The following is a 27,895-nucleotide window of genomic DNA, read 5'->3' as shown; positions in this document are numbered from 1 at the left end:
AAAACATCCGCGTCAGACAGGAAAAGCACACACCTCCAAAAGCCCAGGGAGCACATCCAGCTCCAGGAAGCTCTGACACTACACCCAACAGGCAGGCACCCCCGAGCCCGTCACTTCCTCTGGAGGCTGTGGATGCGCCTGCAAACACCCAGCAATTACGTTACGTAGAGGCTCTGTCCTGGGATGGCAGTTGCTCCACATCACGGCGCCTCTCAGGCCCAGCACCCCACCCCACTGCGGAGCAGTTCATGTCACCTCTCCAACTGCTGGAGTCACACAGCAATTGTTAGCGTCACAAAGTGCAGCTGGGAAAGCTATGCTGCCTTAACTGAAGCATGTCGTTCACAACATTCCTGTTAGGAATGAAAGGGCCAAAACAGCGAGGAAATGACCCATCAACAGTCTCACTGAACACTGCTTAAGATTTGACTAAAAATAGCAAAGCAGACTGCCGGTCACAGGTGAGAGGTCTTTCTGAAATCTTAGAAGTATAGCCGCGTCGTCTTAAAAACGATTCTTTTCAATAACTAGTTCTAAAAGAACATTGACACTGGAGGTCTCGCTGGGACCAGGCTGCCCAACCAACAAACGGGGAACGAAGGCCAAACTTCACAAGACAGGAGCAGCAGTCGGCAAAATCAGGGCAGAACGCTACTTTAATTTCCATCTGAATATTTACAGCAACACACAGGGCAGTAAGGTGAAGAGTCTAGAAAAGACAATCAGCACTGTGAATGTGTCTACTCGGATTTCTTTTGAGAACAAAGATGCCATTTAAAATGCTGCTGGAGTTTACAGCAGAACACCATTTTTTGTCTTACGCAGACTGTTGGTGACGCTACCTGTGAAAACACCTTGTGTAACCATTAGAAATTTTAAATCTACACCTTGATTTGAAAGATACAGCTGTTTTTATGAATGAAAAAGAATCTCATGCCTACTTAGCATCACTGTACATTCTCAAAAATCAAGTTCAAGAAAATAAAAAATCATTTACAAAAGGCACTGAAGTTAGCAAAAGCGCTGGCAGAGTTTTCAGTTGGTCCCCACCCTGGACGTTCACAGAATGCAGCTCTGTGAGCAGTCATCCGTCACTGTGGTGTCCGCCCTTGGGCGTCTGGAGTGGCACTGGGAGCGTGACTCCCCACACTCTGCACTGAGACCCGGGGGGCGGGGCCCGAGTAAACCACCCTCAAATAACTGAACCAGTCTCATATTCCTCAAAAGTCAACCTCCAGTTTCCGAACTAAAATGTGATGCTTCTGTAACAGTAATCCAACTGGAGTAAGTTCCAAACTATTCTAAGTAAATTCTGAAACATGAGGTCACTTCAAAGCCAGGAAACAACGGACTGCGTGCCCTGCCCCATCGCACTGGCAACCAACGGCGAGCAGGCGGGCTCTGAGCTGGGGCAGAGCGCACTGCCCAGGACTGCTGCCCAGCCCTGCGCGGCACACACAGGCCTCCCAGGGCCACTGGTTGTGTCCGAGAAAGAAGCTTTATCTGTCCAACCGAGGGGAACCCAAAGGTAACGCCGCTCCCAGGAAAGGAAGGCGGACACGACTCACCTTCGTGTCCAGGATGGAGCTGCAGTGCGGTGGCTCCAGCCCGGGGCTGCTCCTGGTGCGGCCGACCCCACCTCCAGGCTCGGGTGGTGGTCTGTGGGAGCACAGGTGGCCGTGGCTCCCAGGCAGTCACACATGCAACCAGGACAGTGACCCAGGTCTGGGTCACTACCACACTGACAGACTCCACAATACTGGTACCTGAGTGTGCTTTCATCAACTTCTCCCAAAGTACCAGAAGTATAAATTTTATACAGAACATTAGCATTTTCTAAAATACTTTTACTCTCAAAATGAGGATTAATAAATTAATCAATATATCCTTTTTTGTGAATTTTAGCAACAAACACGTTATCCTTCTTCCTTTAAAAATGAAGCAAGCGCACAGTGAGCCCGGCCCTACAAGGACTCGAGCTGGGCCGAGCGCACCATCCTGCGGAAGTGGCCCTCGTTGGCAGGGCTGTAGCGCCCAGGGCTGCCCAGGCGGGGGGAGTAGGGGGCCGGTCCCGGCTTCCTGGGGCTGCCTCCTGAGGGACCACTTCTCCCTGGGCTGCAGCTGGGAGGGCAACTGAGATCCAGCTGCTGAGACGTCAACTTTCCTTTTATCGCAGGACTTGGCCAACTGAGGAAACCAAGAAAGGTCTGTCAGTACAGATGGGAGTGTGTGTGGGGAGAGCAGAGGCCAGACAGGACCTGAGCTCCTGCACCTGAACCCAAAGGACCACTGTGGCTCCGGTGAGAGGCCCTTAGAACCTCAGAACACAGGCCTTGAAGACTAAGAGCTCATTTGATTGTCTACATAAATCCCACACGATCCTGACCAGGAACCCGGGGTGCCCCGCACACCCTCCCTTGTCAGCAGCGCCCCTCGGCTTCCCCACGCACTGCAGACCCTCCCGCGAGGCTCCCCGGCCATGGCTGCAGGTCAGGGAGCTGACCACTCGCGTGCCTGGTGTCCTGGGGGAACCACCACATGTGTAGGGGCAGAATCGGGCAGTCCCGAACTCCAGCGCCAGCAGACTCGGGGCCCATGTGTACCTCTGCCTGGCAGAGGGCGGGTAGTGCAGGACAGCGCCCCTCCACCTGTGCACGGCAGGGTACTGCCGAGGGTCCACATCCGCACACTCCAGAGCTGCCAAAACATCCTGGTCCAGTTTAGATGGCTCCTCTCTAGAAGGCGTTACAAAAGAAGAGGAAATAGAGAAACACGTGATGAAAAACAGGCTTCTAACAGCACTGCATTTCTTTTTCTTTTGATGGATTGATTTTGGGGGCGCGGCAGAAACATCAATTTGTTGTTCCACCTATTTATGCATTCAGTGGTTGGTTCCTGTATATTCCCTGACTGGGGATCGAGCCTGCAACCACGGTGTATCGGGACCACACTCTAGCCAACTGAGCTACCCTGCCAGGGCAAACCGCTGCATCCGTAACTCATAAACCCAGCACAGATGCAGACGCTGGTCCCCCATCACCCTCTCAAGCACCAGCTGTCAGGCACCACCCAGGCTGCGGAGGGACCGAGGCTAAGGTGTCAGAAAGGACATGCTGGCCCGGGACAGAAGGCCCCTAGGACCTGCCCTGCCGTGAAAATGCAGTCACATTTCCAGTTCTGAGAACCATCGACCTGGGACAGGCCACCTCCTGGGGGATGGGGACTGACTCCCAGATCTCTCCTCCTAAACACAAGCAACGTTCTTGGGACAGTTTCAGCCATCCTGGGGATGTCTATCTTCCCGGGGACAGCAGCAACACAAGGACAAGCTGAAAAGGATGGGTCTCCTACCAATGTGAAGGTCCAGCTGAGACGCACCAAGAGTTTCAAGAAGCGACACACACACACACGTGAACGAGAGGTGCGTGTGAAGCCAGGCTGTGGGCAGAGGAAAGCTGTCCCACGCACTCCCTCCCTCACCCCCGTCATGAGCCCCGCGCCCGCCCCACGGCATCTCCCCGCACACCCCCTCCAACTCATACCCCAACAGGAAGAGCCTCCGGACAGGCTCCTCCGCGGTGGGGACCCCTGTGGGCTCCGAGGACGCAGAAGGGCAGCCGAGCTGGGCCTTGTGTCCAGGCCTGTGGGGGTCCAGGCACATGCTGGCCATCCCTGTTGACACCTCGCTTTCTGTCCTCGCCTGGCTGTTTCCGAGTCTGTGGGCAGCAGGAGGCTCTGACACGTCACTGCCCGTTGCATCCACTCCTGATGTCAGCATCTTCTCATCTCCTGTGTCCGTGCTTTTGTTTGGTGTCTTGGAAGGGCCACTTCCCAGATTCTGCACGTGGAGCTTATTGAACTCCACAGCCAAGCTGCAGACAGGTGACGGGGGGGCTTCCTCCCCACAAGCGGCCTCTGTCCTCTTCCCACCCGGGATCTTGCCGCCACTCAGGGGGCGGCAGCACCCATTCCTGTTGTTGGGGGGACAGGCCCTCTGCTCCAAGGGAAGGATGCTGCACCCCAAGTCTCCGAAAGCCTCAGCTGCGGGCTGGCTGTTGTTTCGAGCTGTGTTCTGCCGATTTTTAACCTCTTCCAAGCTCAGGACGTTGTCTGCACTCAGAAAGGCCCCCCCAGAGGTGGAGTCACTGCGGGTCCCACGGCAGCCTGTGAGGGAGACAGCGCAGCCGCTCGGGGCCGGTGCTGGAGTCCGCACACAGCGCGTGCAGCACAGGGCAGACCCCACGACCAACCAGTCCCTCCGCAAAGCCTCCTCGGACACAAGACAAAACCACCCGCCGTGCTCCAGGGACAGGGCAAGTAGGACCCTGAAACAGAAACAGAGCCCCCAGGAAGATAAGAAAGAGGACAAGGCCAAGGGCAGCCACAGGTAGGGCAGGCAAGTGCCTGCTGCCTCCATCTAATCTGCGGGAACACAGGGCACCGAGAACGTGGTGGGCAGAGGGGACCGGTAGGCGTTCCTGTGTTCGCAGGGACGTGCTCTGGGTCCACAGACGCGGGGCGGGGCCCAGGTCACCGGGGTGCAGGGACACCATGCATGTCCTTACCGAAGGCAGAGGGGTTCTGTAGAACACGGGCTTCATCTTCTCCTGGGTCTCGTTGGGCCTCTCTGCCCACTTCCTGCTGCGTGAGATATTCCTCCAATTTCTGCAGGCCCTCCTGGGAAGCCAGGTCGACAAAGCAGCCCAGGAAGTCCCAGTACTCGACCCAGGGGTACCCCAGGTCATGGGCCAGATCCCTGTAAGAATAAAGCATAAATGATCAGTTGTGAAGCTGGAACAAAAATCCCAGAACTGACAACAGAAAATAGCCAGCAAAGGCGGAAATCTTGGTTATGGTCTCATTTCACCCTAAATCTGGGGCAAAGATAGGACTCTGCATCCTCTAACACAGGCGAGCAGCCCCCCTGTGGAGCTCTGATGGGATAGAATGAGCCCCTACTTCACTGGGGGCAGAAGGAGAAGGCAACCAAAAACAGCTTTACCAACCAACCGTACAGGTGAAAGGCAAAAGAGCACAATGCCACAAATAGATAGACTTTTGTGTGTTTAATAAAACAGTGACTTAAGTAGAATATGATTCTGGTTTTAGCCAGGCACATGAAAATTTAGAAGTCCTTTTCAAGTTCAAGTGGTAAACCTGAAATTGAGCATGTACTTGAAGAAAAAATTCTAAGTCAATTCAACGACGCTTTATTTGATTACTCTGTAATTTAGCTCCCTGTTACTGGTGGTTTCTAGCCACCCCGAACGCCCTGTGTTCTACTTTCTCCTTCACTGCCAAGGAAGCACCCAAGGCAGGGCACCTCCTTCCAAACACTCTCCATCCCTCAGACAAAGGCTGCATGACCTGGGGAGGGGCTGCGTGTACAAGGCCTGCAGGGAACCGGAGCTCCAGGAAGAGGCTGGAGCATCCTGGTCTAAACGCTTCCTGGGAATTCCGACTCTAAGGCAGACGTCACTGGCATTTCCACCTGCAGTGTTAAGTACCTTCCCGCTCTCTCCATGCCTCTTTCTGGATCTGACTTCTTGACGTTGTGAAAGAAGCCTGCTTTCTCTCGAGGTGGGGTTTTCCAGAGTCTGCGAAAACCTTTTGCCTATGAAGAGAACACATCTCAAGCTGTGTTATGCATCCGAGCTGCTGGAAAACGTGAAGAACCACCAGCACCGCGGAACCAGCGGGGTGCTCCCAGGGTTGTCCCCACCCCGCCCGACACAGCCTGGACAACATGTCTACCTGCCTTGTAGCTAAGAGAGGTACAAGGGGCTGCATTCTTACTGGTGGGGGGGGCCCTTTTAATTTCCTGTGGCTCTGGGTGGGGCGTGGAGTCGGAGTTGCACCAGGAGGCCCGAGGAGGAGGCCATCTCACCTGGGGAACACAGCACCAACCTGCCGTCCAGAGTCACCAGGCTTCCATTTCCCACCACACAAGGGAAAAATTAATGACCGTGTTTTTGACCCATTAGAGTTTTACGTTTTATGCAGCAGAATCTAATCCCACTGATACCACTTGCTTTTGGAGATGTTTTATAGATAACTATCCAGAATTTTTTCAATGAGAGGAAAGATTATATAGGCCACTGTATGTTAATAGCTCAGTGCAGAAAGTGAACTTCAAAGCTTGCAAGTGGAATTTTCCTTGTGACAATGCCAGTTTGCACCACTAGGAAAGACGGCCCAGCTAGACTGGCCACGCCCTGTGAGAAGGGCTATCAGAACTGATGGGAGAACCTGGTGACCACAGCACAGGAAGGGTCGGCCCAGGTAAACGTCACGTCTGAGGTGCAGGGTCCCCACACGCCCCTGCCAGCAGCCACTGAGGATCAGGATCAGGACACTCCTGTCTCCCCAGTGAACCTTCTGAAGCCCCGTCACTCACTCGCTGGGGTCCCAGGAAGACCTGGTCTCTGCAACCGACCGCAGGGGAGAAGCCGGAACACCCAGCATTTCTGGTGGGGACAGCCAGGAGCTCGTTTCAGAAGCTTCCACAGCAGCTCACCTTGGCTGGACTTAGGGGTCCTGCGAAGGCTCTCAAGGTCAGAACAGGGTCCCTGGGGCTGCTCCCACCATGGCTGATGGGCAAGGCCTCGGCAGTCTGGTCTGAAGACCACAGCTCCCCGATCACTGGGGACGACAGGTCCTCTGCTCTCAGGAGTGGCACGTAGTAGTGACCTGGGGAGACGCCAGGGCTCGTCACATCTGCTCATCACATCAGCTCCTCACCTCAGCACACACGTGGGGGCTTCCAGTAAATAACCCAAGAAACAACACGAGCGAGTCCATGACAACAGCAAAAAGGCTGCGAATCTCTGGAGCTGAAAGAACCTCACAGGAGACCAGACGTGCCAGACTCTGTGAATGAGCCCACGTTCTGCCTCTGCAGGGAAAAAAGCCGGGGGGGCGGGGCGGGGGGGGGAGCGTGAACACCTCCTCACCGCAGGTTCTTAAAAGGACTGAGAGGTGGGCCTGGGGAATAAGATGAGCCTAGGTGGGCACGGGACGGCATTAGACAGAAGGGCCATCTTCAGCCCCCTCCCCAGTTCCCAGTCCTTTCAGTACGTCACAGTTCTGATCGCTGACCACCGGTCTCTAAACCGACATGCACTCGCAGACACTGCGATGGGAACTCGGGAAAGAACAAAGGGAGAGACAGTGAGGTCCCAAGGGAGCGTGTGGCCAGGCTGCAGGGGACAACATGCACACAGTCGGTTGGCTGTCCAGGGGCACTGAGCCTTATATATGGAAGTAGGAAGTGGCAGCAGTGTCTGTGCAGTGGAGACCGAGCGACGGGGACCTGGGGAAGGGAAACCGAGAGGACAGGCAGGCAGCCGGCGGAGGCAGCGAGCTCTGGCTGAAGCTGCCAAGGAAAGGCCCCTCCGCTTCGGTGCCTGAAACTCCCTGGAAACAGAGAGGAAGACAGCGGGAATGGCCCCTTTCCAAAACCAGCCACCCTCACAGTCTGGAAGCCTGCCAGCTATAGGCCAAGGCCCAGGAGCTCCTGACCAGAGAAACAAGGGCCCCGAGAGTGAACGTGAACCTCCACAGGACTGTCTTCAAAGCTGAGCAGGCAACCCAGCTCCCGGTCTGAGTGATGAGATGCAGAGCTGCCAGGCCTCAGGAGTGGGCGCTGCCCAGGGAGCAGAAGGGAGGAGCTGCCCTACTTGGCCAAGGGTGGGGGCAGGGCCCGGTCCAGGAAGAGGCGGCCGGGAGCTCAGGCACAGGCCCTCCTGCTCACATCTACCCGAGAAAGGTCAGACACACCTGCCGCAGGAGCCGTCTGCAGAGGGTAAGGGGTGAGGCACACGACCGACAGCTTGGTCTCTCAGAACAGCTCAAGGCGTCAGAGGAGGCACGGTGTGAAGACCGAGGTGGGGCGGGAGCGGGGGTCCAGGAAAGCAGGGCGGCCAGGACGAGGGCTGGAGCGGAGCCCGCGCGTAACCCTTACTTCGCGCCCCGCACACGGCCAGGCTTGGTCCTGCCTGGTCTCGCCCCGCAGTGGGCCTCACACTCCAGCACCAAAGCCCTCCTTACCCTTTAAATGTTCTCTGATCTGCTCCTTCAGTTCCATGGATTTATTTTTGCTTCTTTCACAAATAACCTATTTAAAAAAATAGAGTTATGTAAAGTTCACTCAAAATCTTAGTTTATCACATTTTCTTATCATTAAAGTTTTATAAATCTAAGTTCTTAAGTCAACAAAATAAGGACAGTACCTAATGCTCAATATTTCATAAAGCACCCCAACCAAAAATTGTATCCTAAACTGTTAAAATCTTTCTTCCAGAATGCTTTGTAGCAGCTTATGTTGCCAGGACAAGAAGAAAAACTCTGAGATTGTAGGTAAATTTTATTTCCTTTCTTCACCCTCAAGTGCACTATCAAGTCGGAGCAGAGGTGTACAGACAGGCTCACGGTTTTCGGCTCAGTGCCGCTGCCCGGGAGCCCACTGTTTGGCAGGGTCGACACACAAGAGCCGGGGAGCATGAAACGCCAATGTCTGCTTTTTGCAATGACAGGAATCAACTTTGTCAGCCCTTGAAGAACTGGAGTGACAAGAACATTTTTGCTGGAAGACAATCAAAACGCAGTAACCTTCAAATAAGGAAGACACCACAAAACGGTCACCCCGACAGCATCTGAGAACTGACCTATGACACAGCTGTGCAGTGCACCCTGGGACGAGCGCGACTGTTTAAGTCTGTAACTAATTCTGAGAGGTGTCCAATGTTTTGACATGTGTTACCAAAGAGCATTTTATATGAAAAAAAAAATTTGCACAGAAAATGCTGAGTCACAAATATTAAAAATACTGTTAATTTCTGAGTGGTAGAATTGTCTGAATTTTATTCTGGTTCACATGCACTCTTAAACTTTCTCCAGAAAGTACGCATGTAACCACAGTTGTTATAAGGAAGGCGTCTGTTACCAGAGCAGAGCCCTCACGGGTCATATTCCCAAAGGGTGGCCAGGTCAGGCCAGGTCAGCTGACAGCTCGGATCTCGGTCAGGTCCGCTTCCCAGACACAGACAGGGCTTAGCCCTCTTGCCCGTGGGGGGGGGGGGGGGGCACATTTTGCTCAGTGGCCAGCGGAGGCCTGCATGCTTCAGGTGGGAACACGTGGGCACGGCGTAGGTCAGCAGCTGGTGTACCCTGAGCTGAGTCTGTCAGCTGTTTGCAGCATTGTCAGCCTCATCACCACCTTTGCCACCATGACCATCATCACAACCTTTGTCCTCTCTGGCCCTGGCCAACTGAGACAGGTACAGAGAGAACTAGATAAAAGACTGAGTTGTTGAGAAAACTGAGCACCTGTTTCAGGAAAACAACATCAGCACACAGGGCTGCTCATCCCCTCCTGGCTCTGTGGCGGCCCTGCCTTCAGCAGCTGGGCTCCAGGTGCCTGTGAGCGTGCACACACACACACGTGCACGTGCAGTCCAAACTCCCGGCTTCATGGTGGCGGCGATCACAGACTGCAATTTTACACACCTTCATTTCTAATGCTACAAAGTATAAGCATTTTAGAGGTACTTACATCTTCAGGTGTTTTACCACATTTATTCCGTGGACGTCTGCCAATCAAAGGGTGTGAAGAAAGCACGCTGACCACATCTGCATTCCCAAACTTACAAGCAAAGTGCAATGGTGTGTCGTAGCCCTGAGAGGTGCAGAGAAGAACATGTTTCCCATTTACACTCCTTCATCTCATAAGGCTGCTTTATGATGAAAACAGTTACTTAGTACAAGAAACAAAGACACTGTTTTTACAACTGAGAATACCAGCAGCTACCACATATCCACTTCATGCCAGGGCTTGAGCCCAGCACAGTGCGCTGGTCACCACGTATCTAGTGCCCAGGTGCCCAGGTCCAGTGGGAGCTCACAACGGAGTTGGGGAGTGAAAACTGCTCAGTGAACAGCAGCTTTAACAATCCAAGGCCTGGTACAATGTCTCACAATCAATGCTCAAAATGTGAAATAGATGAAGGCAACATCCAGAATAAAGCAAAGGCTACAAATTTGCTCAGAGAAAATTCTCCAGCAGCTAATGCCATTGCAAACCAAACAATCCACTCCTTGTTCCTCAAAAATTAAAAACAGAAATACCTACGAGCCAGCAATTCTGGGTATTTATCCAAAGAAACACAAATCACTAACTTGAAAAGGTATATGCACCTACATTGCAGAATTATTTACAACAGCCAAGATATGGAAAAAACTTAAGTGTCCCTTGACAGATGAAAAAGATCTGGTATACACGTATAATGGATATTACTCAGCTATTAAAACAAAAACCACCCCCGACCCTGAAACCCTGCCATCTGTGACAGCATGGATGGACTGAAAGGGTATTATGCTGAGTTAGGTAAATCAGAGAAAGACAAAGGCTGTATAGTTTTACTTTTATGTGGAATCCAAAAAACAAAATAAACAAGTAAGCAAAACAGAAATAGACTCATAGGCACTGAAAATACACTTATGGCTGCCAAATGAAAGGGGGTTGAGGGGCTAGATGAAAAAGGTGAAGGGGGCCCTGGCTGCTTGGAGCTTCATCTCAGTATGTCCAGGTTGAGGGTTCCACCCCCTGTCAGGGCACATATAAGAATGAACCACTGAATGCAGTGGATTCAGTGGAAAATAAGTGGAACAACAAATCAATGCTTCTCTCCATCACTCTTTCTCTCTAAAATCAAAAAATAAAAAATTTTTAAAAAGTGGGTTGAAGGGGGACTTCCGCCAAGATGGAGGCATAGGTGGAGACGCCTTGCTTTCTCACGCAACCAAGTTTAGAGACAACTAAATATTAGCAACAGAAAACACAGCCAGAACACAGAAAATTGAACTTTTCGGAAGTCTGATAACAACAAATTCTTCAGCCTGACTGGTAAGAGGGGCGAAACCAGCAGCTGGCGGAGCGGGGTTGCACAGGAAAACTCGGTCAGATGGACTCAGGCGCGGGGAACCCAGGCGCAGGGTTGGACCTAGTGAGCGACCCAGCGAGCGACGAGGGGGAAACAGCGAGGGAGCAGGGCTGCGGGTTGACTGTAGTCGAGCATTTGTGCGCAGATAGACAAGAGAGGGAGTGGGTGGTTAGACGGGACCCAGCAGGCCCCAGCAGCGAGTGGCAGCAGAGGGCGCCGCCATTTCCCTGCGTCACAACCCAGCGACCTGGGAGTCCAAGGCTCTGCTCCTCATACTTAATGAGCGCCAACAGACCAAAAATGGCTCAAGAAGATCTCAAAGCCCCAGAGCCTATAAATCTAAGCGATGAAGAAATAGCAAAACTCTCAGACGCACAGTTTAAAACACTGGTGATCAGGATCCTCATAGAACTGGTTGATTATAGCCACAAATTAGACAAACATATGAAGGCGAAACTAATTGAAATGAATGGAATTGCACAGGAAACCAATAGCGATGAAAAGGAAACTGGGACTCAAATCAATGGAGTGGACCAGAAGAAAGCAAATAATGGCCAAACAGAAAAGAGTGAAGAAATAAGAATTCAAAAAAATGAGGAGAGTCTTAGGAACCTCTAGAACATCTTTAAACGCTTCAACATCCGAATTATAGGGGTACCAGAAGGGGGAAAGGCACAGCCACCAGTGGAAAACTTATTTGAACAAATAATAAAGGAGAATTTCCCCAATCTGGCAAAGGAAATAGACTTCCAGGAAATCCAGGAAGCTCAGAGAGTCCCAAAGAAGATGGACCCAAGAAGGAACACACCAAGGCACATCATAATTACATTAGCCAAGATTCAAATGAAGGAGAGAATCCTAGAAGCAGCAAGAGCTAAGGGGACAGTCACCTACAAAGGAGTCCCCATCAGACTGTCAGCGGATTTCTCAAAAGAGACCTTACAGGCAAGAAGGGGCTAGAAAGAGGTATTCCAAGTCATGAAATCCAAAGACCTACAACCAAGATTGCTCTATCCAGCAAAACTTTCATTTAGAATGGAAGGACAGATAAAATGCTTCTCAGATAAGATCAAATTCAAGGAGTTCATCATCACCAAGCCCTTATTATATGAAATGCTAAAGGGACTTATCTAAGAAAAAGAAGATAAAAAATATGAACAGTGAAAGGACAGCAAACTCACAGTTATTAACAACCACGCCTAAAACGAAAGCAAACTAAGAGGACAGCTAGATCAGGAGCAGAACCATAGAAATGAAGATCACATGGAGGGTTAGCAACAGGGGAGTGGGAGGAGGAGAAGGGGGGAGAAGGTACAGAAAATAAGTAGCATAGACAGTAGATAGAAAATAGATGGGCGGGGGGCAAGAATAGTATGGGAAAAATAGAATCTAAAGAACTTGAGACATATGGTCATAAACTAAAGGGGGGGTAATGGTGGGGATGGGGGGGTAGGGTGGAGGGGAATGAACGGGGGAATACAACAACTGTAATGGCATAATCAATAAAAATAAATAAGTTAATAAAAAAATAAGAAGTGGAGGAATGACAGCCTTCTTAAAAAAAATGGTGAAGCGATTAATATGTATAAATTACCAGTTACAAAAACAGCCACAGGATATAAAGTTCGGTACAGAGAATATGGTCAATAGTATTGTAATAACCATGTCCTGGTGTAAGAAAGGCACTAGACTTATGGGGGGGGGATTTGTAAGTTATATTAACGTCTAGTCACTATGCTGTACACCTGAAGTTAATACAAAGATAACTGAATGTAAACTGTAATTGAAAAGTAAATTAAAAAAAAGAAAACAAAAAGACTTTAAAAAGGTAATATTCCAAAAAAGAGTTACAACAACAGACAACTCTCCATCCGAGTTCACGACGTTCCTCAAGTCCCCGACTGGCCTCTGCAGTCCTCTCAAGGCTGCCCACTGGGGCGCCTTCCACTGCTACCTGCAGCCCAGTGGCCCGAGGGTCGCAGCACCCTGCCTGGGAGAGCAGACCTATGTGTGTGAACGGCTCCTTCCCTACCACCTTTCCACGCCCTCTGAGCTCACTGGGTGCACGTCTCCGTGCTGGCCCTGCACATGCAGGGATGCAGTAGGTACTCAAAGCCAGGCACGTGGGTCCTGTTTCACTGTGAGGCTGGCCGTGATGTCAGCGAGGAAAGAAAGGCGGTGCACTCACCACCTTGTCGGGTGTATTCAGGTACAGGTCGAGGATGTAACAAATGCGCTTCTGCAGCATGTCCGGGGGGTCATCGGGGTACATGAGCTGCATAAACTCAGGGTTCTCCAGTGTCTCAAGAGTCAGCTGGCAGATGGGAGCCCGATTCTCTCTGGCAGCAACATGCATGACATTGTACCTACAACCCTCCTAAGGGAAGAACAAAGATTTTGAGCTTCATTCCTGTCACCCACGGTCCTGAAGCTCACAATGCCAGACACAAGCTCACCTGCAGAATGGTTGGGTTGTCCCCAGACCCAATCAGATACCGGGGGTTACTCCAGACAAGGCTGGAGAAGGTGTCTTCGTCACCCTGCTCCACGGCTTTTCGCAGTTTGGACGTGAGATCCTGCGTACGGGGGTTTTTATAACTGTTTGCTCGTTCTCTGTTCACTGTTTCTGACTCAGATAAGCTCAAGCCATCTGTTATTAAGAGACAGAATTTAAGAACATTTAATTTCAATAAATTACATATACAAATAATGCAAATTTGAAAAGGAACTAAAAATAAAAGAGAAAAAATTAAAGATAAAGGTTGAAGTAATTAAATAGAAAAAAAAACAGTAATGGCAACAAGAAATAACAGAATAGCTAAATGAAACCCCAAAACTAGTTAATTGAAAAAACCTGCAATATATAATCTTTTGATAAACCGGATTAAAAGAAAAAGAAATGTTAATTTCACAAACATTTTCTCAGCTCCCCCACAGGCTGCACTGGGGGTGATGAGAACCCGCCCCGCGCCGCAGAAGCCTGCGGTCCAGCTGAGAGAAACAGGGAAGCAGCAGGCGTGCGCAGCAGCATGTGCACAAAGAGCCACGACCTGCTGCAACCCAGCTGGGAGAGCTGGGCAGGAAGCTCAGCCAGAGGGGCAGGGCAGGGGCACATGGCCACTGGCATCGCCCCAGATCTGCAAAGCACAGGGAGCACCCTTAAAGGCAGCGAGCCCAAACGATTTCCATCAGTTCCATTCTGATACCCCAAGAAGCCCGAAAGGTATCTTGAGGGAGACTTCCGCAAACAGTGCAGAGGGAAGCCCGTAAGGCAGGGGTGTCGAACTCATTTTCACTGGGGGCCACATCAGCCTTGTGGTTGCCTTCAAAGGGCTGAGTGTAATTTTAGGGCTGTATAAATGTAACTACTCGCTAACAGTGAAGCAAGAGCTCAGTGCTGCTGCAGGGTAGAAACAAGGTGCTGGGCCAGATAAAACAAGGTGGAGGGCCGGATTTGGCCTGTGGGCCTTGTGTTTGCCACCTGTGCCATAGGGCTTGAAATCCTTCTGGTTTACAAGTAAGAAGCACCTGTGTGAAGCCAAGTAAGGGGACAGAGGAAAGGAAGCAAATGGGACTCTGGAGAGATGGCCAAATGTCTGCTAGGAGGGGCTGCCTCTGGAACCCCAGCCAGCCTAGGAAGCAGGACATCTGGGAGCTCCAAGAGTGGACAAGACTGAGGCCAGAAGGTCAGGTTTCTGACCTGACTGAATAGTCTGGGTCAAAGCTGGTGCCACAGTCCTAGAAGCAGGTATAGCTTCAGGTGGGAAACAGATTGGTCTTGGCACCAGAAAATGCCCCTTAGCCGTGGCTGTTGTGGCTCAGTGAACTGAGCTCTGGCCTGCAAACTAAAGGGTCGTCAGTGCACATGCTTGGGTTATAATCCAGGTCCCCAGTAGGGGGCGCATGAGAGGCAACCATACACTGATGTTTCTCCTTCTTCCCTTCCCCTCTGACCAAAAATAAATAAATACTCTTTAAAAAATGTCCCTGAAAGCAATAGGTAGCAGGGACAGAGGAAGACAGAAGGAGCAGAACAGAAGAGGTGATGGTGGTCCTCACTGCTTCTCCCACAGCTGGTCAGTGTCGGGACCTGGAGGAGCTGCCCGGCCCGCTCAGCCCATTGCCTCTACCCTCATGGTCCTGGGTCCCCCCAGACCAGCCCTAAGGACCCATTCTCTTCCAGCTGCTCCACACCTGGACTTTCCCTCCCTGGAAAACTGGACTTCTCCCAAAGACAGAAAAAACTAATTTCCATATATCAGGAAAGAGAGCACAAAATACTTTTGGGCAAATCTCATAGTAATGCCAAGCTGTAAACAGCTACATAACTTACCTTTTAACCCACCATTGCTAGAGAGTGATGCTATTTTCACATGAGAAAGTAGAGAAGTTTTGCTTGGAGAAGGGAAATAATCACAAATTCCTCTAGCAAATTTCTCAGCATCTTCTCTGCTTGAAAAAGCTTTAAACCGGGATCCTTTGATCATTTTGACAGCTTGCAATGCTTCCTTTTTATCTTGGTAAACATGAATCCTTTCTGTGAGGGAAGTAACAGATAGAAGGTGAAGACGAGTGACAGGAGCCGCTGCCCGGCAGCCACACCGAAAGCCCTGTCTGTGCCTCACAGTCCACGGCTGCTCCTCGGCTACAGGCCTTCTCTCCGACATTAACGTTTCATAACTGTGATCCGGAAGAAAAAGAGCCTTTGCTGGCCAAAAGAATGCAATAAGCTTCATCATGTATGTGTGTGGACATAAATACTGTGATACATTTTTATACATATATGTAATCTTATATCTAAGGACATCCCATATTGAAAAATAAAATTCATGGATTAATGATCTGAACAAAAATAACAAGGAAAGCAAGTTTTAAAACTATGAACATTAACAAAACAGTGTAAGAGAATTTTAAACATAATTTTGGGTGGGAAATGCCTTTTTAAGCATGCCAAGAAACCCAAAATGCTTGAAGATAAAGAAGGCTCTGATTATTTAAAAATATTATAGTTCTTTAGGGGAACTATCACACTCAAGCTCTGTATGAGACTCTCAAAAATACATAACATGCAAACAACAGACTGGGATAAAATGTTTTTAACTGATATACCAGAAGAATGGTAATGCCCACTACCCAATAAAAATGGTCAATAGGAGCCCTGGCTGGAGTGGCTCAGTGGGTTGAGCACCAGACTGTAAACTGATGGGTCACTGGTTTGATTCCCGGTCTAGGGCACGTGCCTGGGTTGTAGACCCGGTCCCCAGTAAGGGGTGCATGAGAGGCAGCTACACATCCCTTCCCCTCTCTAAAAATAAATTTTAAAAAAGCTTTTATTTATTTATTTTCAAAGACTGTATTTATTTATCTTTAGAGGGGAAGGGAAGGAGAGAGGGAGAGAAATACCAATGTATGGTTGCCTTTTGTGCATCCCCTGCTGGGCCCTGGCCTGCAACCCAGGCATGTGCCCTGACTGGGAATCGAACCACAGTTGTTTGGTTCGTAGGCTCGCAGTCAATCCACTGAGCTATACCAGCCAGGGCGAAAAGTTTTAAAAAATAATAAAAACGGTCAATAGGTATGATAAAGCAATTTATCAAATAAATACAAATAGACTACAAACATTTTAAAAAGTAATTAAATATAAAAGATAGAGCTTTCCCTCATGCAAGCAACAGAAAGGAAAGTTCAATATGCTTTCAGTATATTGCAGAATGACTGACAGAACGAACACAAAATATTCATTTTACCTTTTTAGAGAAAAACGGGAATTCAATATCATATCGCAGAGAGACTAGAGAAGTGACTTTTGTACACACAGTGAATGGCAACACTTTTGGAAGGGCAGCGGCTTTCAAAGTTTAAAAATGCATTCTTTCTGACTTGACACTGTTATTCAACCATTTTTTAAGTAAAATATAACAGTGTACACTTATACACACCTATAGGCACTAAAGCAGTTATTAAGTGGTTACTTCCAGTATGATTTCAGAGGGGAAGAGGAAAAAAGTTTTAAATTTACTTTACGTACTGTATATATAATATATACATTACTTTCTAAATCAACAAGTTCTCATTAATTCTTTCCAATGCTATTTAACTTGTTTCAAACTGCAATTCTTTGATGTTGAAAATTATTTATACCTTCACTGGTCACTTGCAATAATAAACATAACAGGTGTTCAGATTATGTTGAAAAAGGAAAAAAGGAGGTCTGGCTGTTTAGCTCAGTGGACTGAGTGAAGACTGTGAACCAAAAGGTGGCCAGTTCAATTCCCAGTCAGGGCACATGCCTGGGCTGCAGGCCAGGTCCCCAGTGGGGGGCATGTGAGAGTCAACCACAGATTGATGCTTCTCTCCCTCTCTTTCTCCCTCCTTTTCCCTCTCGAAAAATAAAATTAAATAAATATCTCAAAAAAGAAAAAAGGAGGGAGATGATTAATTAACAAATAGTAGCCAGCCAATAAATATTTTATTTTAGAAAGTTTCACCTGCCGGCCTGGGACCCGCTTGTTTTTTTTCTTTCCCTTTTTATTAATATTAAAATAAAAAAAAAATATATAGATTAAAAAATTTTTAGGAGAGTTCTATATAAAAATGCCAACAGTGGTTAACTGAGGAATCCCTCTTTCTTCTCTAATGGTGGGGTTTTCAAAATTGCCTCAGCCCTGTGGTCAAAGAAACGGCTCCCACTGTGAAACACCACGCGTGTCACATTACCATTGCTCGCTGGGGCATCCTCGCTGGCCGGACACACCCCATAGTACAGAGGAGGCTCAGCAGAGGCCCTCACCACGGTCTGGGGGCCGTCAACCCCAGCCACAGCACCGAAGGACACTGAGCAGGTCTTGGACTTCAGGTCGTCTTCCCCCGGAGGAGTCAAGCCCACGCCACAACCAAAATCTCTGTCTTCAGAAAAGCTGACCTGCTCACAGGGGCTCCCCGTGGCAGACCTGAAAGGCCTCTGTGTGTTCTGGCTGAGAGCTGTGGCACCCACGGCGGTCTGGGTGGGAGGGTGTGAAGGCAGGGTCCTTCCATGCTCTAACAGGGCCTGAGCCAATTTCTTCTCAAAAATGGACCTTGTAGTGGAGGTAATGGGTCCACACTTCAATCCGGCTTTGACAATTTCCATTCTAAGGTCGTCTGGATTCAGGAGTTTCAATCGAGCTAGGACGGCGTCCATTGTCATTTCACCTAGGCCCAAAACAACACCAGTCAATTCATGGCTCTACCTGCATCCCTGCATCTTTTTTTTTAAAATTTAATAAGAATCAAATGAAGAATGCATAAATAAGTGAAAATGCAAATCGACGACTCTCTCTAAAATCAGGTTTTTAAAAAAGTGGTAAAAAAGGCTGCCTTCGAAGTTTCATTTCAATCCAGTGTTTCTCCGTATTCTCTGGAGTCTATGAACTCCCTACAAGAATTTTCATTATGCTTTTTGTTTCCAAATCTATCAGAACAAAAACAAAATTAAGATACACAGTTTCTGGCTCATCTGGATAAGAATCTTATAACCTAGTACGATGACACAACGGGACCACACTAACACTCCAGGCAGGAAAAATAGGCACACTCCTGTGTTGCTAGTTGGACTATAATTTGGAACAAACCCCAAGGAAGGCACTGAACAGTTTCCATCAAAACTCCAACTCCAGAAACTTACCTACTTTTCCACTGTATCCCATAAGTGACAGAAGTTATGCGAAGATTTAAAACAGAGGCGCCACATGGCTCTAACAGTCCTTTTGCTCATAGCAACAACGAATAGCTCACGTTTAACTTTTGGCCTGTCTTTCCATGTGCCTGGTGCTGTTGCAAGCGCTCTACATACTTGAAGTTATTTAACAGAAACAGTAACTCTGGTAGGTATCACCACTCCTTGTTCACCCCCATTTTACAGATGAAGAACCCAAGACAAAGAGAAGCTCAGTAACTTGTTCGAGTTATACACCTACTAAACAAATGGATTTGAGCTGGAGCTGTGATGAATACGTTTGGAGAAACAGCAACTAAATCCATGGAGCACAGGTTTAAGTGCGGTCAGCTAACATCAGCAAGGAACTGACCACTGCGATTAATGGGGCTTGAGACAAGGGCCCAGACTGGAACAGGAGGTCTTAACCGTGGATAGATCAGGTGCCGTGGGAGGGCCTTGCGGGACGGCAGTCGGCCTGGACAACACCTAGATTTCCAGTCCAGGTGCCCAGGAAGTGCTTTTACCTGAGGCAGAGAATGTCAGACACGGAACAAACGGATTCAGGCACCGAGCGTCAGAAACATCTGTCGCACGCCACGTGAGCGTTTCAGTTTTCAAGTCTGAGATTTAGAGGACGAGAAGTTCAGAGGGTGAAAAACAGATCCAGAGTCCTTAGCACACAGGTAGTGGTTACAATACCAAGAGACTAAATCAGGGAACCAAATACACAACCACAGGGAGCCTGACACAGAACCTGACTAACACCAAGGATTAAAAGACAGGAAGATAAAAAAACTGGACATATTAACAATATGAAACATTAATATCAAGGAGGCGATGGTTTAAGAGGTGTTCACAGATGAAATGATAGGCCTTCCAGGATTGGTTTTAAATTACTCCAGCAGGAGAGTGGAACAGAGGGGCCAGTGACAGAGAAAACAAAATTTAGAGAATACCGGCTGCAGCTGGACGATGGGTACAAGGGGTTCATTATATTATCCTATCTATTTTTGTGTATTTCTTAAAAAAAAACAAACTTTATGATGCCCTCTACCACTGCAAGATTTCAAAAACTGCTGTTACTTATTTGCAAAGCAGAACCAGTCTCATAAACAGCGAACGTAGCGCACAGCCCCCTCTACAGAAGGGGCCTGCTGAGTGCAGCACTGCACCAGGAAGAGCCCCGGCGCGAACTACAGAGGTACACCTGGGTACCAGAGCAGCACAGATGCTCAATGAAAAGGACCTGACAGGAAAGGGACAGGACAGGTCGCCACATGCAAGGCGAAGTCTAAGGGCTAGGGACACACTGGGGAAGATGCTATGAATAGAGAGGAACTGAGCCCCTTCCTAACAATATTCTACTTTTTATCCTCTACATCCTTACTCTGAAGCCATGTTTTTAACATGTCTAAAGGGGATTTTGTCCTTGCAATTAAGCAAACCCTAAACTGAACAATTACACTGCACCGTGTCATATCACTAACTGTGTGACCTTGGGCGAATTATGTAAACTTTAAGTCTCCATTTCCTCATCTATAAAACGGACACACTAGCTCTCCTTCTTAGGTTATAATGCAAATTAGATAAAATCATATGTGCAAAGTCTATGCCACTGAGTTTGACATAGAACAAATTATCCACAAATATCAGTAGTAGCTAATAAGCTATCAAGGAATGCAAGCTTTTAATTCTGCAAAAAGTACATTCTGTTACTAATATCCATACAATACACAGGTATCTGCTTACGTGTGCAAAAGAAAGAAAGGATGAAGTAGAAACTCATGGGACCAGTTACTTGTGGGGCTGGTGGTGCTGCACAGAAAAGCAGCACTTCAGAATATGACTTTATGTTCTGACTTCTAGAAACATACTAAAAAAATAACTAAATAAACAAAAACATGAACATGGCGGGGACCCCCCAAATTGAATACAAATAAAAACAAATGGGCTCAAATGTATTACAAAGTAGTAACAGAGTACCTAGGGAGAAGGAATCTATTCAATACTAAAAAGCCCTACCTGACTATAAACTAAGGCCACAGACAAGAGAAGGGCCAGGAACAGGGACTGGAGCTGGTAGGTGGTTTTCAGGGGCTTCGGTTAGTGGTTTGGAAGCTCCTCTAGGGGTACTCTAGGGTTCAGCAAGGATCGATCGTGGCTCCTGAGGTTACAAATCAGGAGAGGAAGGCTGGAACAGTGGTTAGTAAACTTCTGGAGGGCCAGGGAGCAAATTCCGAGGCCCTGAGACCCACAGGTCTGGCCATCGCTCAAGAAGAGCTCTGGATGAGCATGAATGTGTTCCAATGAGACTTCGTTTACAAAAACGGTGGGGCCTGATTCGGTCTGCAGGCCACAGTGTGCCGACCCCTGGGCTAGAAGTGGATGTATCTGCCGGACCCTGAGGGATTGATAGACACATTAAAAAAAAAAAAAAAAGAAATAGAGTTAGGTGTGAAGATTCAGGGGTCCCCAACCTCTGGACAATGGATGGTACTGGTCGGGGCCTATTAGGAACCAGCCTGAACAGCAGCAGGAGATGAGCTTGAATGAAATGCATTTGAATCACCCTCCAACCATCCCTCACCCTCGGGGTCCACAGAAAAACTGTCTTCCACAAAACCAATCCCTGGTGCCAAAAAAAAGTTGGGGACAAGGAATGATACTTCCTGGTCTCCCTATCTGTAGTTTGTGTAAGACACTAACATTGGGGAATGTTAGTGAATTCACAGGTTAGTGAATCACCTGCAGACTTAACTCTTTATTTTGAAATAATTACGAACACAGAAAATTGAAACACAGTAGAGATCACGCAGACCCATCACCCAGCTTTCCTCAGTGGCGATGCCTCAAACATTGCAGTGTGTGACCCAAAACAGGAACTGACACACAAACCAGACACAGGTCTCGCTGGTTTCAGGGAGCATTCTTTTGTGAGTTTCTGTACAGAATTCCCGACCACCTGCCACCCCTGGAGATTCACAATCAATTTCTGAACTGTTCAGTCACCACGCACACCTGCCTCCTGCTGCACCTTCAGTCCTGTCCAGCCTCCTCCCCGCCGTCCCCAACCCTGGACAACACTGATCTGTTCTCCCGCTATGGTCACTTCGAGAACACTACATAAATAAAGCCACACCTGCTGCTGCAAACCTTCTGGGGATGGCTCTGTCACTCAGCACAATACCCTCGACCACTGGGCAGGCTGCTGTGGGGACACACAGCTGTCTCACTGCTGGGTGGCATTCCCTGCTATGAACCTGCCAGTGTGTTGAACACTCACCCCTCAAGAGACATTTCGGCTGATTCCAGTTTTTGACTATTAAGAATAAAGTTGTAAAATCTGAGTATGGGTTTCTGAGTAAAAATGAGTTTTCTAGAAGACATGCCCCAGAGTACAGTGTGGGTTCAATTCTTTGAGAAACTGCCTGTCTTCAGAGTGGCTGCACATTTAACAGTTCCACAAGCAGTAAATGAGACCCTGTTTCTTAGCGTTCGGAATACTTGTTTTCTTTTTTAGCTACTCTAATGGAGTATAGTGATACCCCACTGTGCGCTTATTTGCATTTGGCCAGTGACTGGTGGTGCTGAACGTCTTTTTCCATGTGTTTTTGTGCTTTGTACTATTTTGGTTAATTTCTTAGAAGCCTAAGATCATTTCAAAATGACAAGTGAAAAACTTAAAAAGAAACTTTAATACAAAAAGACACTGAACCTCAGCCCTTCACATCCTGTGTCTGGGTGGTTTTCAGTCTTGGGGCCTGTCCTGATTGCATAACTGGAAGGAACAGTATGTCATTAAAGGTGCCACCTAAAGCTTTGTTAAAGGGCGAGAGCAGGTGGACAGTCGGCAACGAGACAGCACGGACAGTGGCCTAGACCTGGTGTCCACAGACGACATCCCCGCTGGAATCTGCCCGCTGGACAACCGGGGTCATTCCCCACGGAGCCGGCCTTTTCGGGGCTACTCTTTCAACTGCGAGGTGTCATCCCCAAGGACACCCTCAGCCCCGAGGTTCCAAGGTGGAATCAATTTTGCTTCCTGTTAAAAACAAAACTTCACTTTTCCACGGTAGCGCTCGAGAAATACGAAACGCGCGGGCAAGAAAACTGAGGACGCGAGAACGAAGCGGGTGCGGGAGGCGGAAAGGGCGCAACCGCGTGGGGACACCGGTGGCAAAGGGAAGCCCAGACAAAGGACGCAAGGGGGCTCCCAGGCAACGAGATTCGGACACGCAGAGAGACAGACAAAACGGTCCACAGACACAGGGCGGGCGTCCGGCCGCAGCGCTGTGCCGGCGTCTGCTCCTTAAGGACCTCGGAGTGTTACTCCCGTTCTCTCCCCGAAACAGCACCCCCAGGTCGGGTGGGGTCAGTCCAGGAAGCAGAGAACGGAGGGGCCTTACTCGGAGGAGCCGTACTCGGGTCGGGTGCCCGGTCCGCAGTCGCGTGTGGTGGCGGGGTGGGGGACGCGTTCTGGCCCAGGCCCCGCGGCCGCCTCTCCAGCCGCCACACCAGCCAGCGAACTGCGAGCAGCAGCACCGAGGCGCCCAGCAGCTCCCAGGCCAGCTCTGCCCACTCGGTGGCCACCAGCCGCTGCCACAGCATCGCCACCGCCCTCCTCGCTGCCGCCGCTGCCGCCACCGAGGAGATCCGCGCCCCTCAGGACCCCGCGCCCCGGGTTGCCCACGCCATTGCCTGACGGCGCTGCCTGGGGTCGACTGGCGGAGGGCCGCGGCTAGAAGCACAGGTCAGGCCAGGGCGCTCCCACCGGCTTCCCGTGACCCAGCGAGGGAAATGCGACTGCAGCCCCGACCGCTGATAGCACTGGGTGAGCAAGGGCACGCGGTCAGGCATGGCACGGGCAGCTCCGGACACCGGGTCCTGAGATGAGCCAGACGGGGGCGGGGAGGGGGGCGCGTCCCAGACGGTGGAGCCACGGCCCGACAGCCCAGCCGCTCCACGGAGGCGTTTTGCAGGCCTGGGCCGGGGACCGCCAGCGGCCGCACATCTCCTGGAGGACGTTTCATGTTACCGGCACAGCCGGCTCCACCCTGCTCTTCTCAGACCCCGTCAGTCCGTCCCCGACCCGAGTGCCCCAGGAAGCGGGAGAGCGGCCCATTTCACCCACAACTCTTGACCTGGATCATTCTTCTTGATAAGAAATAAAATATAAAAGGGGTGAACCTGGGGGCCTCAAAACCCACTCAGTCCCACTGCGGTAAGCAGGGCCAGGGGCTGGCCAACCACACCCCGGTACGGACACATGCGTGCGGCTCGGGAAGGGTGCCGCCCCCTCGTCTTGCTCGCTGGGAACATCCCAGGTTGTGCAAACTCCCCTCCAGGTACCGACTGCGCGTGCCAGCAGTGACATGGGGACTGGAACGGGAAAACGAGTAAGCGGTCGTACTGCTGTGGCTACACTGCCGGAGCTGGATTTCACAGCCCATCTGACACTTTGGCAAACAATAAATTCAAGAATGAACAGTGTGTGTGTGACTACATGAGAAAAGTTACCCCCAAACATGGCTCTTTCTCTCTGTATATGAACCCCAATGAAATATAAAAATCTGTAACAAAAAAATAGTTTATTGCACAAATTTCAAAGAATTCCCAAGCACGCTTAAATTTATAAAAAAAAATTTAACATGCATTTTAAAGTTACAATTTGTTGTGCATGGTGACACCTTTCCCCTGAACTGCCCCAACCTGAGGAGTCTGTTTTATGAGTAAGTTTCTAACTGAAGTAAGTAACTTAGAACCTCTTGAGTTTCCTAGTCTCTCTCAAACATTACCCAAGGACCCTATTATGACCTGAGACCACCACACACGAGATGCACCTGGGACGTGGTCACTGGACATGTGTGAATAAGGCTGAGGGTCCCACCCGTCCCAGTGCTGTCCACCTCACGGGGGGCTCTCAAGAAGGGACAGTTCAGACACGCTGGTCCCCGGCGCTGCCAGAAATATTTACACACCACATTTTTGTTAAAACACACATTAAGTAGAAATGTATGTCACAATGACTTTGCAGTAACCCTAGACCAAGAAAGGTCTAAGCCATGAGGGGCTTCATGAGACTTCCCAATACTGTGGCCACAGGCTGGCTTCCCTGTGGGCGCTGCTGTGCAGACCCTGGGACAAGAGCACGTTTCACACCCCAGTGGGAACGCCTCTTAACCCTCCAGATACCAGGTGGGGCAAAAGCAGGTTTACAGTTGGGAGTACAAGAAACAAGAGTTCACTCTTGTGTTCTTATTGTATTACTTTGCACATGAACAACTGTAAACCTTTCACCCCACCCTGGAGAACAAAACCTATCAGATCTGTGGCATCTGCCTGATACATACTGTGGAGAAATCAATGATAATCTCATTGCAGTATTTTTTGCAACATAAGAGAAACAAGTAATGATATCTTAAGGTGTCCAAGCCCACATTCTCTGAGTGAGGGCATGACAGCGTACTTGCACACAGGACGAAAAAGACACACGGATGCAATGCAACAGGGAGCCCGTTGTTACATATGCTCCAGACACGACTGCTGGTGTTCATGAGTAACTTCCTAACTCCCACTTGTCCCCACATGGAAGGATGGTTCACACCTTGGGAGGTAGAAGTGACAGCAGAGTCCCATGGAGATAAGAAAGCAGGAGCCCACAGAAGACACGGCTCGAATCTCAGCCCACAGCTGGCTGGGCGCTGGCTGGCCTGGAGGGTGGGACTGCAGACGAAGGCAGCACCGGGCAAGGCCAGGAAGCCAGAGAGCGCGGAGCGCACGTGTGCGGAGGTGCATGTGCACACGGAGGGTGGCCAGACCGAGGAAGGGGGCGAGGACGAGACTGGCTTCCCCTGGCTGGGTGCACTCAGTGTTGGCGTTTCCTCAGGGAAAGGACACAGTGATGACTGGCAGGCCTTCCACGCATCTGGGCTGAGTGCCATTTCTTGGTTTTAAAATTAAAACAATGGTAATGCAGCCAAAATAAATAAGAACATAAATTATCATCTTTCTCTTCTGATGGTACAAAAACTATTTTTTCAAAAATGATTTCCCACTATTATGAAAAGTAGAATACATTTATAATGAGTTTTCAAGTATTGTTTCAAGACTGACCCTGTACAAATGAGACACGTGTTTAGAAGTCCCAATACTTCCTGGGGAACCTTTTTTAAACAATAAACATCTTTGTGTTAACACTACTTTATCAATGAACCTTCTGACAGCATATTGAAGAGAACACAGCTTAAAAAACCTTTTTCTCCACACAGGAGACTCGAGTTGCACACTCGTCACTCCACCTGCAGAGCAGCAGGTCTGCACAGGAGGCATGCGTACCCACTTGCTGGTCTCTAACTTGTTACAATACACACTTTAGGTTTTCCTAGGTAACTTGGGGAGAAGCTTACAGTCCCACAGTCTTTCAGTTTCTGCCAGTGTAAGGGCTTCAGTTGGGACGTGTGTATAGGCAAACCTCACGCACTTGTGGGGCCGTGTCAAACAGGGCTTTTCCACGTTGGGAGAGTGTGGGGACCTCACCACCTTCGCCCTTGGGGCAACCTGCCTCTCCCAGGAACCTCACTTGGCTCCCAATAAGATGTTAAAGGACTGTGGACCTCCTGATGGCTGTCACTGCTGAGTCCAGCATGTCTCCAAGGACCAAGGTCCTAGTGCTCACTGCCACCCGAAGCACAGAAGGTGCAGCCTGGAAAACCCGTGTTACCTGGGCTGGAGCCCCGCCTACCCACCTGACCTGTGCCTCTCTCCAGTCCTCACACGTCAGGCCAGCATGTGGGGACCATGGCATCCTTCTGGGTGCCCCTGGTGACCACAGGACCTGCCTGGGTGATGATCAAGGCAAGGCCAAGCAAGGTTGAGTTGGACAGGTGGACATTGTGCACTTACGACAAGGAAAAAGACATTCAAAAATGAAGTGAAACAAAAACTAGAAAGAATGCTCTTTGTCTAAGAATATTTGGTTTTAGAAGGTAAATAAAATAATTATGTTTCTTAAAATATAATTTTCTGACATTCCTTAATCCTACATGTACATTATTTCCTAACAGCAGATTTTCAAAAGGCAATCAAAAAGCAGACAATTTAGGTCATTTTAAAATAATATCAGGACATACTTTTTAAAGATTAGATTATAATTCTCAATATTTACATACATGTCCTATGGTGGGATGGCTATGAAAATAAAATAAAATAATGAAAACCAAAGGTGCAAATAAAGTTTCACTCCTGCAGGAGGTGAAGCTTGTAGTGGGTCCCACAGGAAGTGAAGAAGTGAACCCACGACCAGGTTCCCCAGGACCAGAGGCTGCAAAGCCACGTTTATGTCACTCGTGAGGTTTCGCTTCCCACAAGTAACCCTCAGGGCTTTCCAACACTGTTACCAAAAGCTCACCCAGGACTTTAAGGTTTGGTCACTTTGTGGGGAGGGTGGCTGTGACCTGCAGGTGGCTCTGTTACTTTACCCCTTGTAAAGGCAAACACAAAACTTAAACTCCATCGCTGAAAGAAACAGCTGGGTCAGATACGTGACCTTGAGGGACCGTCCAGACAGCTACACACACTCAGGGTGGGGATGCTCAGTGGTCGCCATTCCCAGCCCCTCTGTGGAAGCCCTGCTGGGACTGGGTGGCTCTGTGTCTCCTCCGGGGTTGGCATGGGCACCCGGGGAACCGGGGCTGGCAGCGAGGTCCCCTGGAGTCCACGAGGACAGTGACTCATGCACAGTGACCGCATGTGCTTCCATCTGGCGCTGCAGGCTGTCCATCTCCTGCCTGGGGACACAGAGAGAAAAGGTGGGAAGGCCAGTCAGAGATGAGCCAGGATGCCATTGCTTCCCCCGATGTGGAGACTAACAGGCTTCAACTGGACAGCCATTCGCTCACACATCTCTGGAACCTTCAGGGACCACAGGAGCCTCTCTATCTATACCAACGAGTAGATGGGGGACACAGAGCTTAAGAAACTCTAGACACCATTCTTGGTGCCGTGTAGAGGCCAACAGGCCACGAAGCTCCACACACAGAGACTTCTGTTCAGGGACGTGAGGAAGACAGAGCCAAGAGACTCACATGCAGCTTCTCACAGGGTCCAAAAAAGATAAAAAGATGCCCCCACAAGGCCATGCGCTCTGTACGTCAGCCTTATGCCAACGGAGTTTAAGGGCTCAGGACCTGGTAATTTAGGGCTTCTTGGGGTTATTTAGCTGCAGGCAACTACCACCTTACCATGTGACCCCACTTAACAG

General features: G+C 49.5%; 2 protein-coding genes and 1 long non-coding RNA gene across 9 annotated transcripts in view; 1 reads left to right on the top strand and 2 right to left on the bottom strand.

Moving 5' to 3' along the window:
* Positions 1-637: 637 nt before the first annotated feature.
* Positions 638-23,286, bottom strand: ANKLE2 (ankyrin repeat and LEM domain containing 2). 2 transcript variants are annotated; one of them, XM_037160983.2, is made up of 13 exons: positions 23,043-23,286; positions 17,658-18,131; positions 15,274-15,477; positions 13,397-13,590; positions 13,129-13,317; positions 9,554-9,676; positions 8,050-8,116; positions 6,518-6,690; positions 5,508-5,614; positions 4,566-4,756; positions 3,543-4,164; positions 2,604-2,735; positions 638-2,187 (listed from the first exon to the last, which is right to left on the bottom strand). In XM_037160983.2, the coding sequence occupies exons 1-13, from the start codon at positions 23,242-23,244 to the stop codon at positions 1,965-1,967; spliced, it is 2,901 nt and encodes a 966-aa protein (XP_037016878.2). In that variant the 5' UTR covers positions 23,245-23,286; the 3' UTR covers positions 638-1,964. The 2 variants fall into 2 exon arrangements, with proteins under 2 accessions (XP_037016878.2, XP_037016881.2); XM_037160986.2 differs by having other exon boundaries at positions 23,058-23,286.
* A 278-nt stretch (positions 23,287-23,564) lies between these two features.
* LOC128628095 (uncharacterized) lies at positions 23,565-24,121 on the top strand. Its single transcript, XR_008392427.1, has 2 exons — positions 23,565-23,857; positions 23,982-24,121. It is a non-coding gene; the product is annotated as an uncharacterized LOC128628095 (long non-coding RNA).
* Positions 24,122-24,211: 90 nt separating this feature from the next.
* GOLGA3 (golgin A3) overlaps positions 24,212-27,895 on the bottom strand; it is a 34,518-nt gene continuing 30,834 nt past the window's right edge. For all 6 annotated transcript variants that reach the window (XM_037160893.2, XM_037160892.2, XM_037160896.2 and 3 more), the window contains one exon: positions 24,212-27,422. In XM_037160893.2, coding sequence (XP_037016788.2) covers positions 27,203-27,422 — 220 coding nt within the window. In that variant the 3' untranslated portion in view covers positions 24,212-27,202. The remainder of the gene's footprint in view (positions 27,423-27,895) is intronic.

This window comes from Artibeus jamaicensis, unplaced genomic scaffold (genome assembly GCF_021234435.1).
Source record: "Artibeus jamaicensis isolate MK-2021 breed Jamaican fruit bat unplaced genomic scaffold, CSHL_Jam_final contig_525, whole genome shotgun sequence".
NCBI lineage: Eukaryota > Metazoa > Chordata > Mammalia > Chiroptera > Phyllostomidae > Artibeus > Artibeus jamaicensis.
This window is presented reverse-complemented; position numbering and strand designations above follow the sequence as displayed.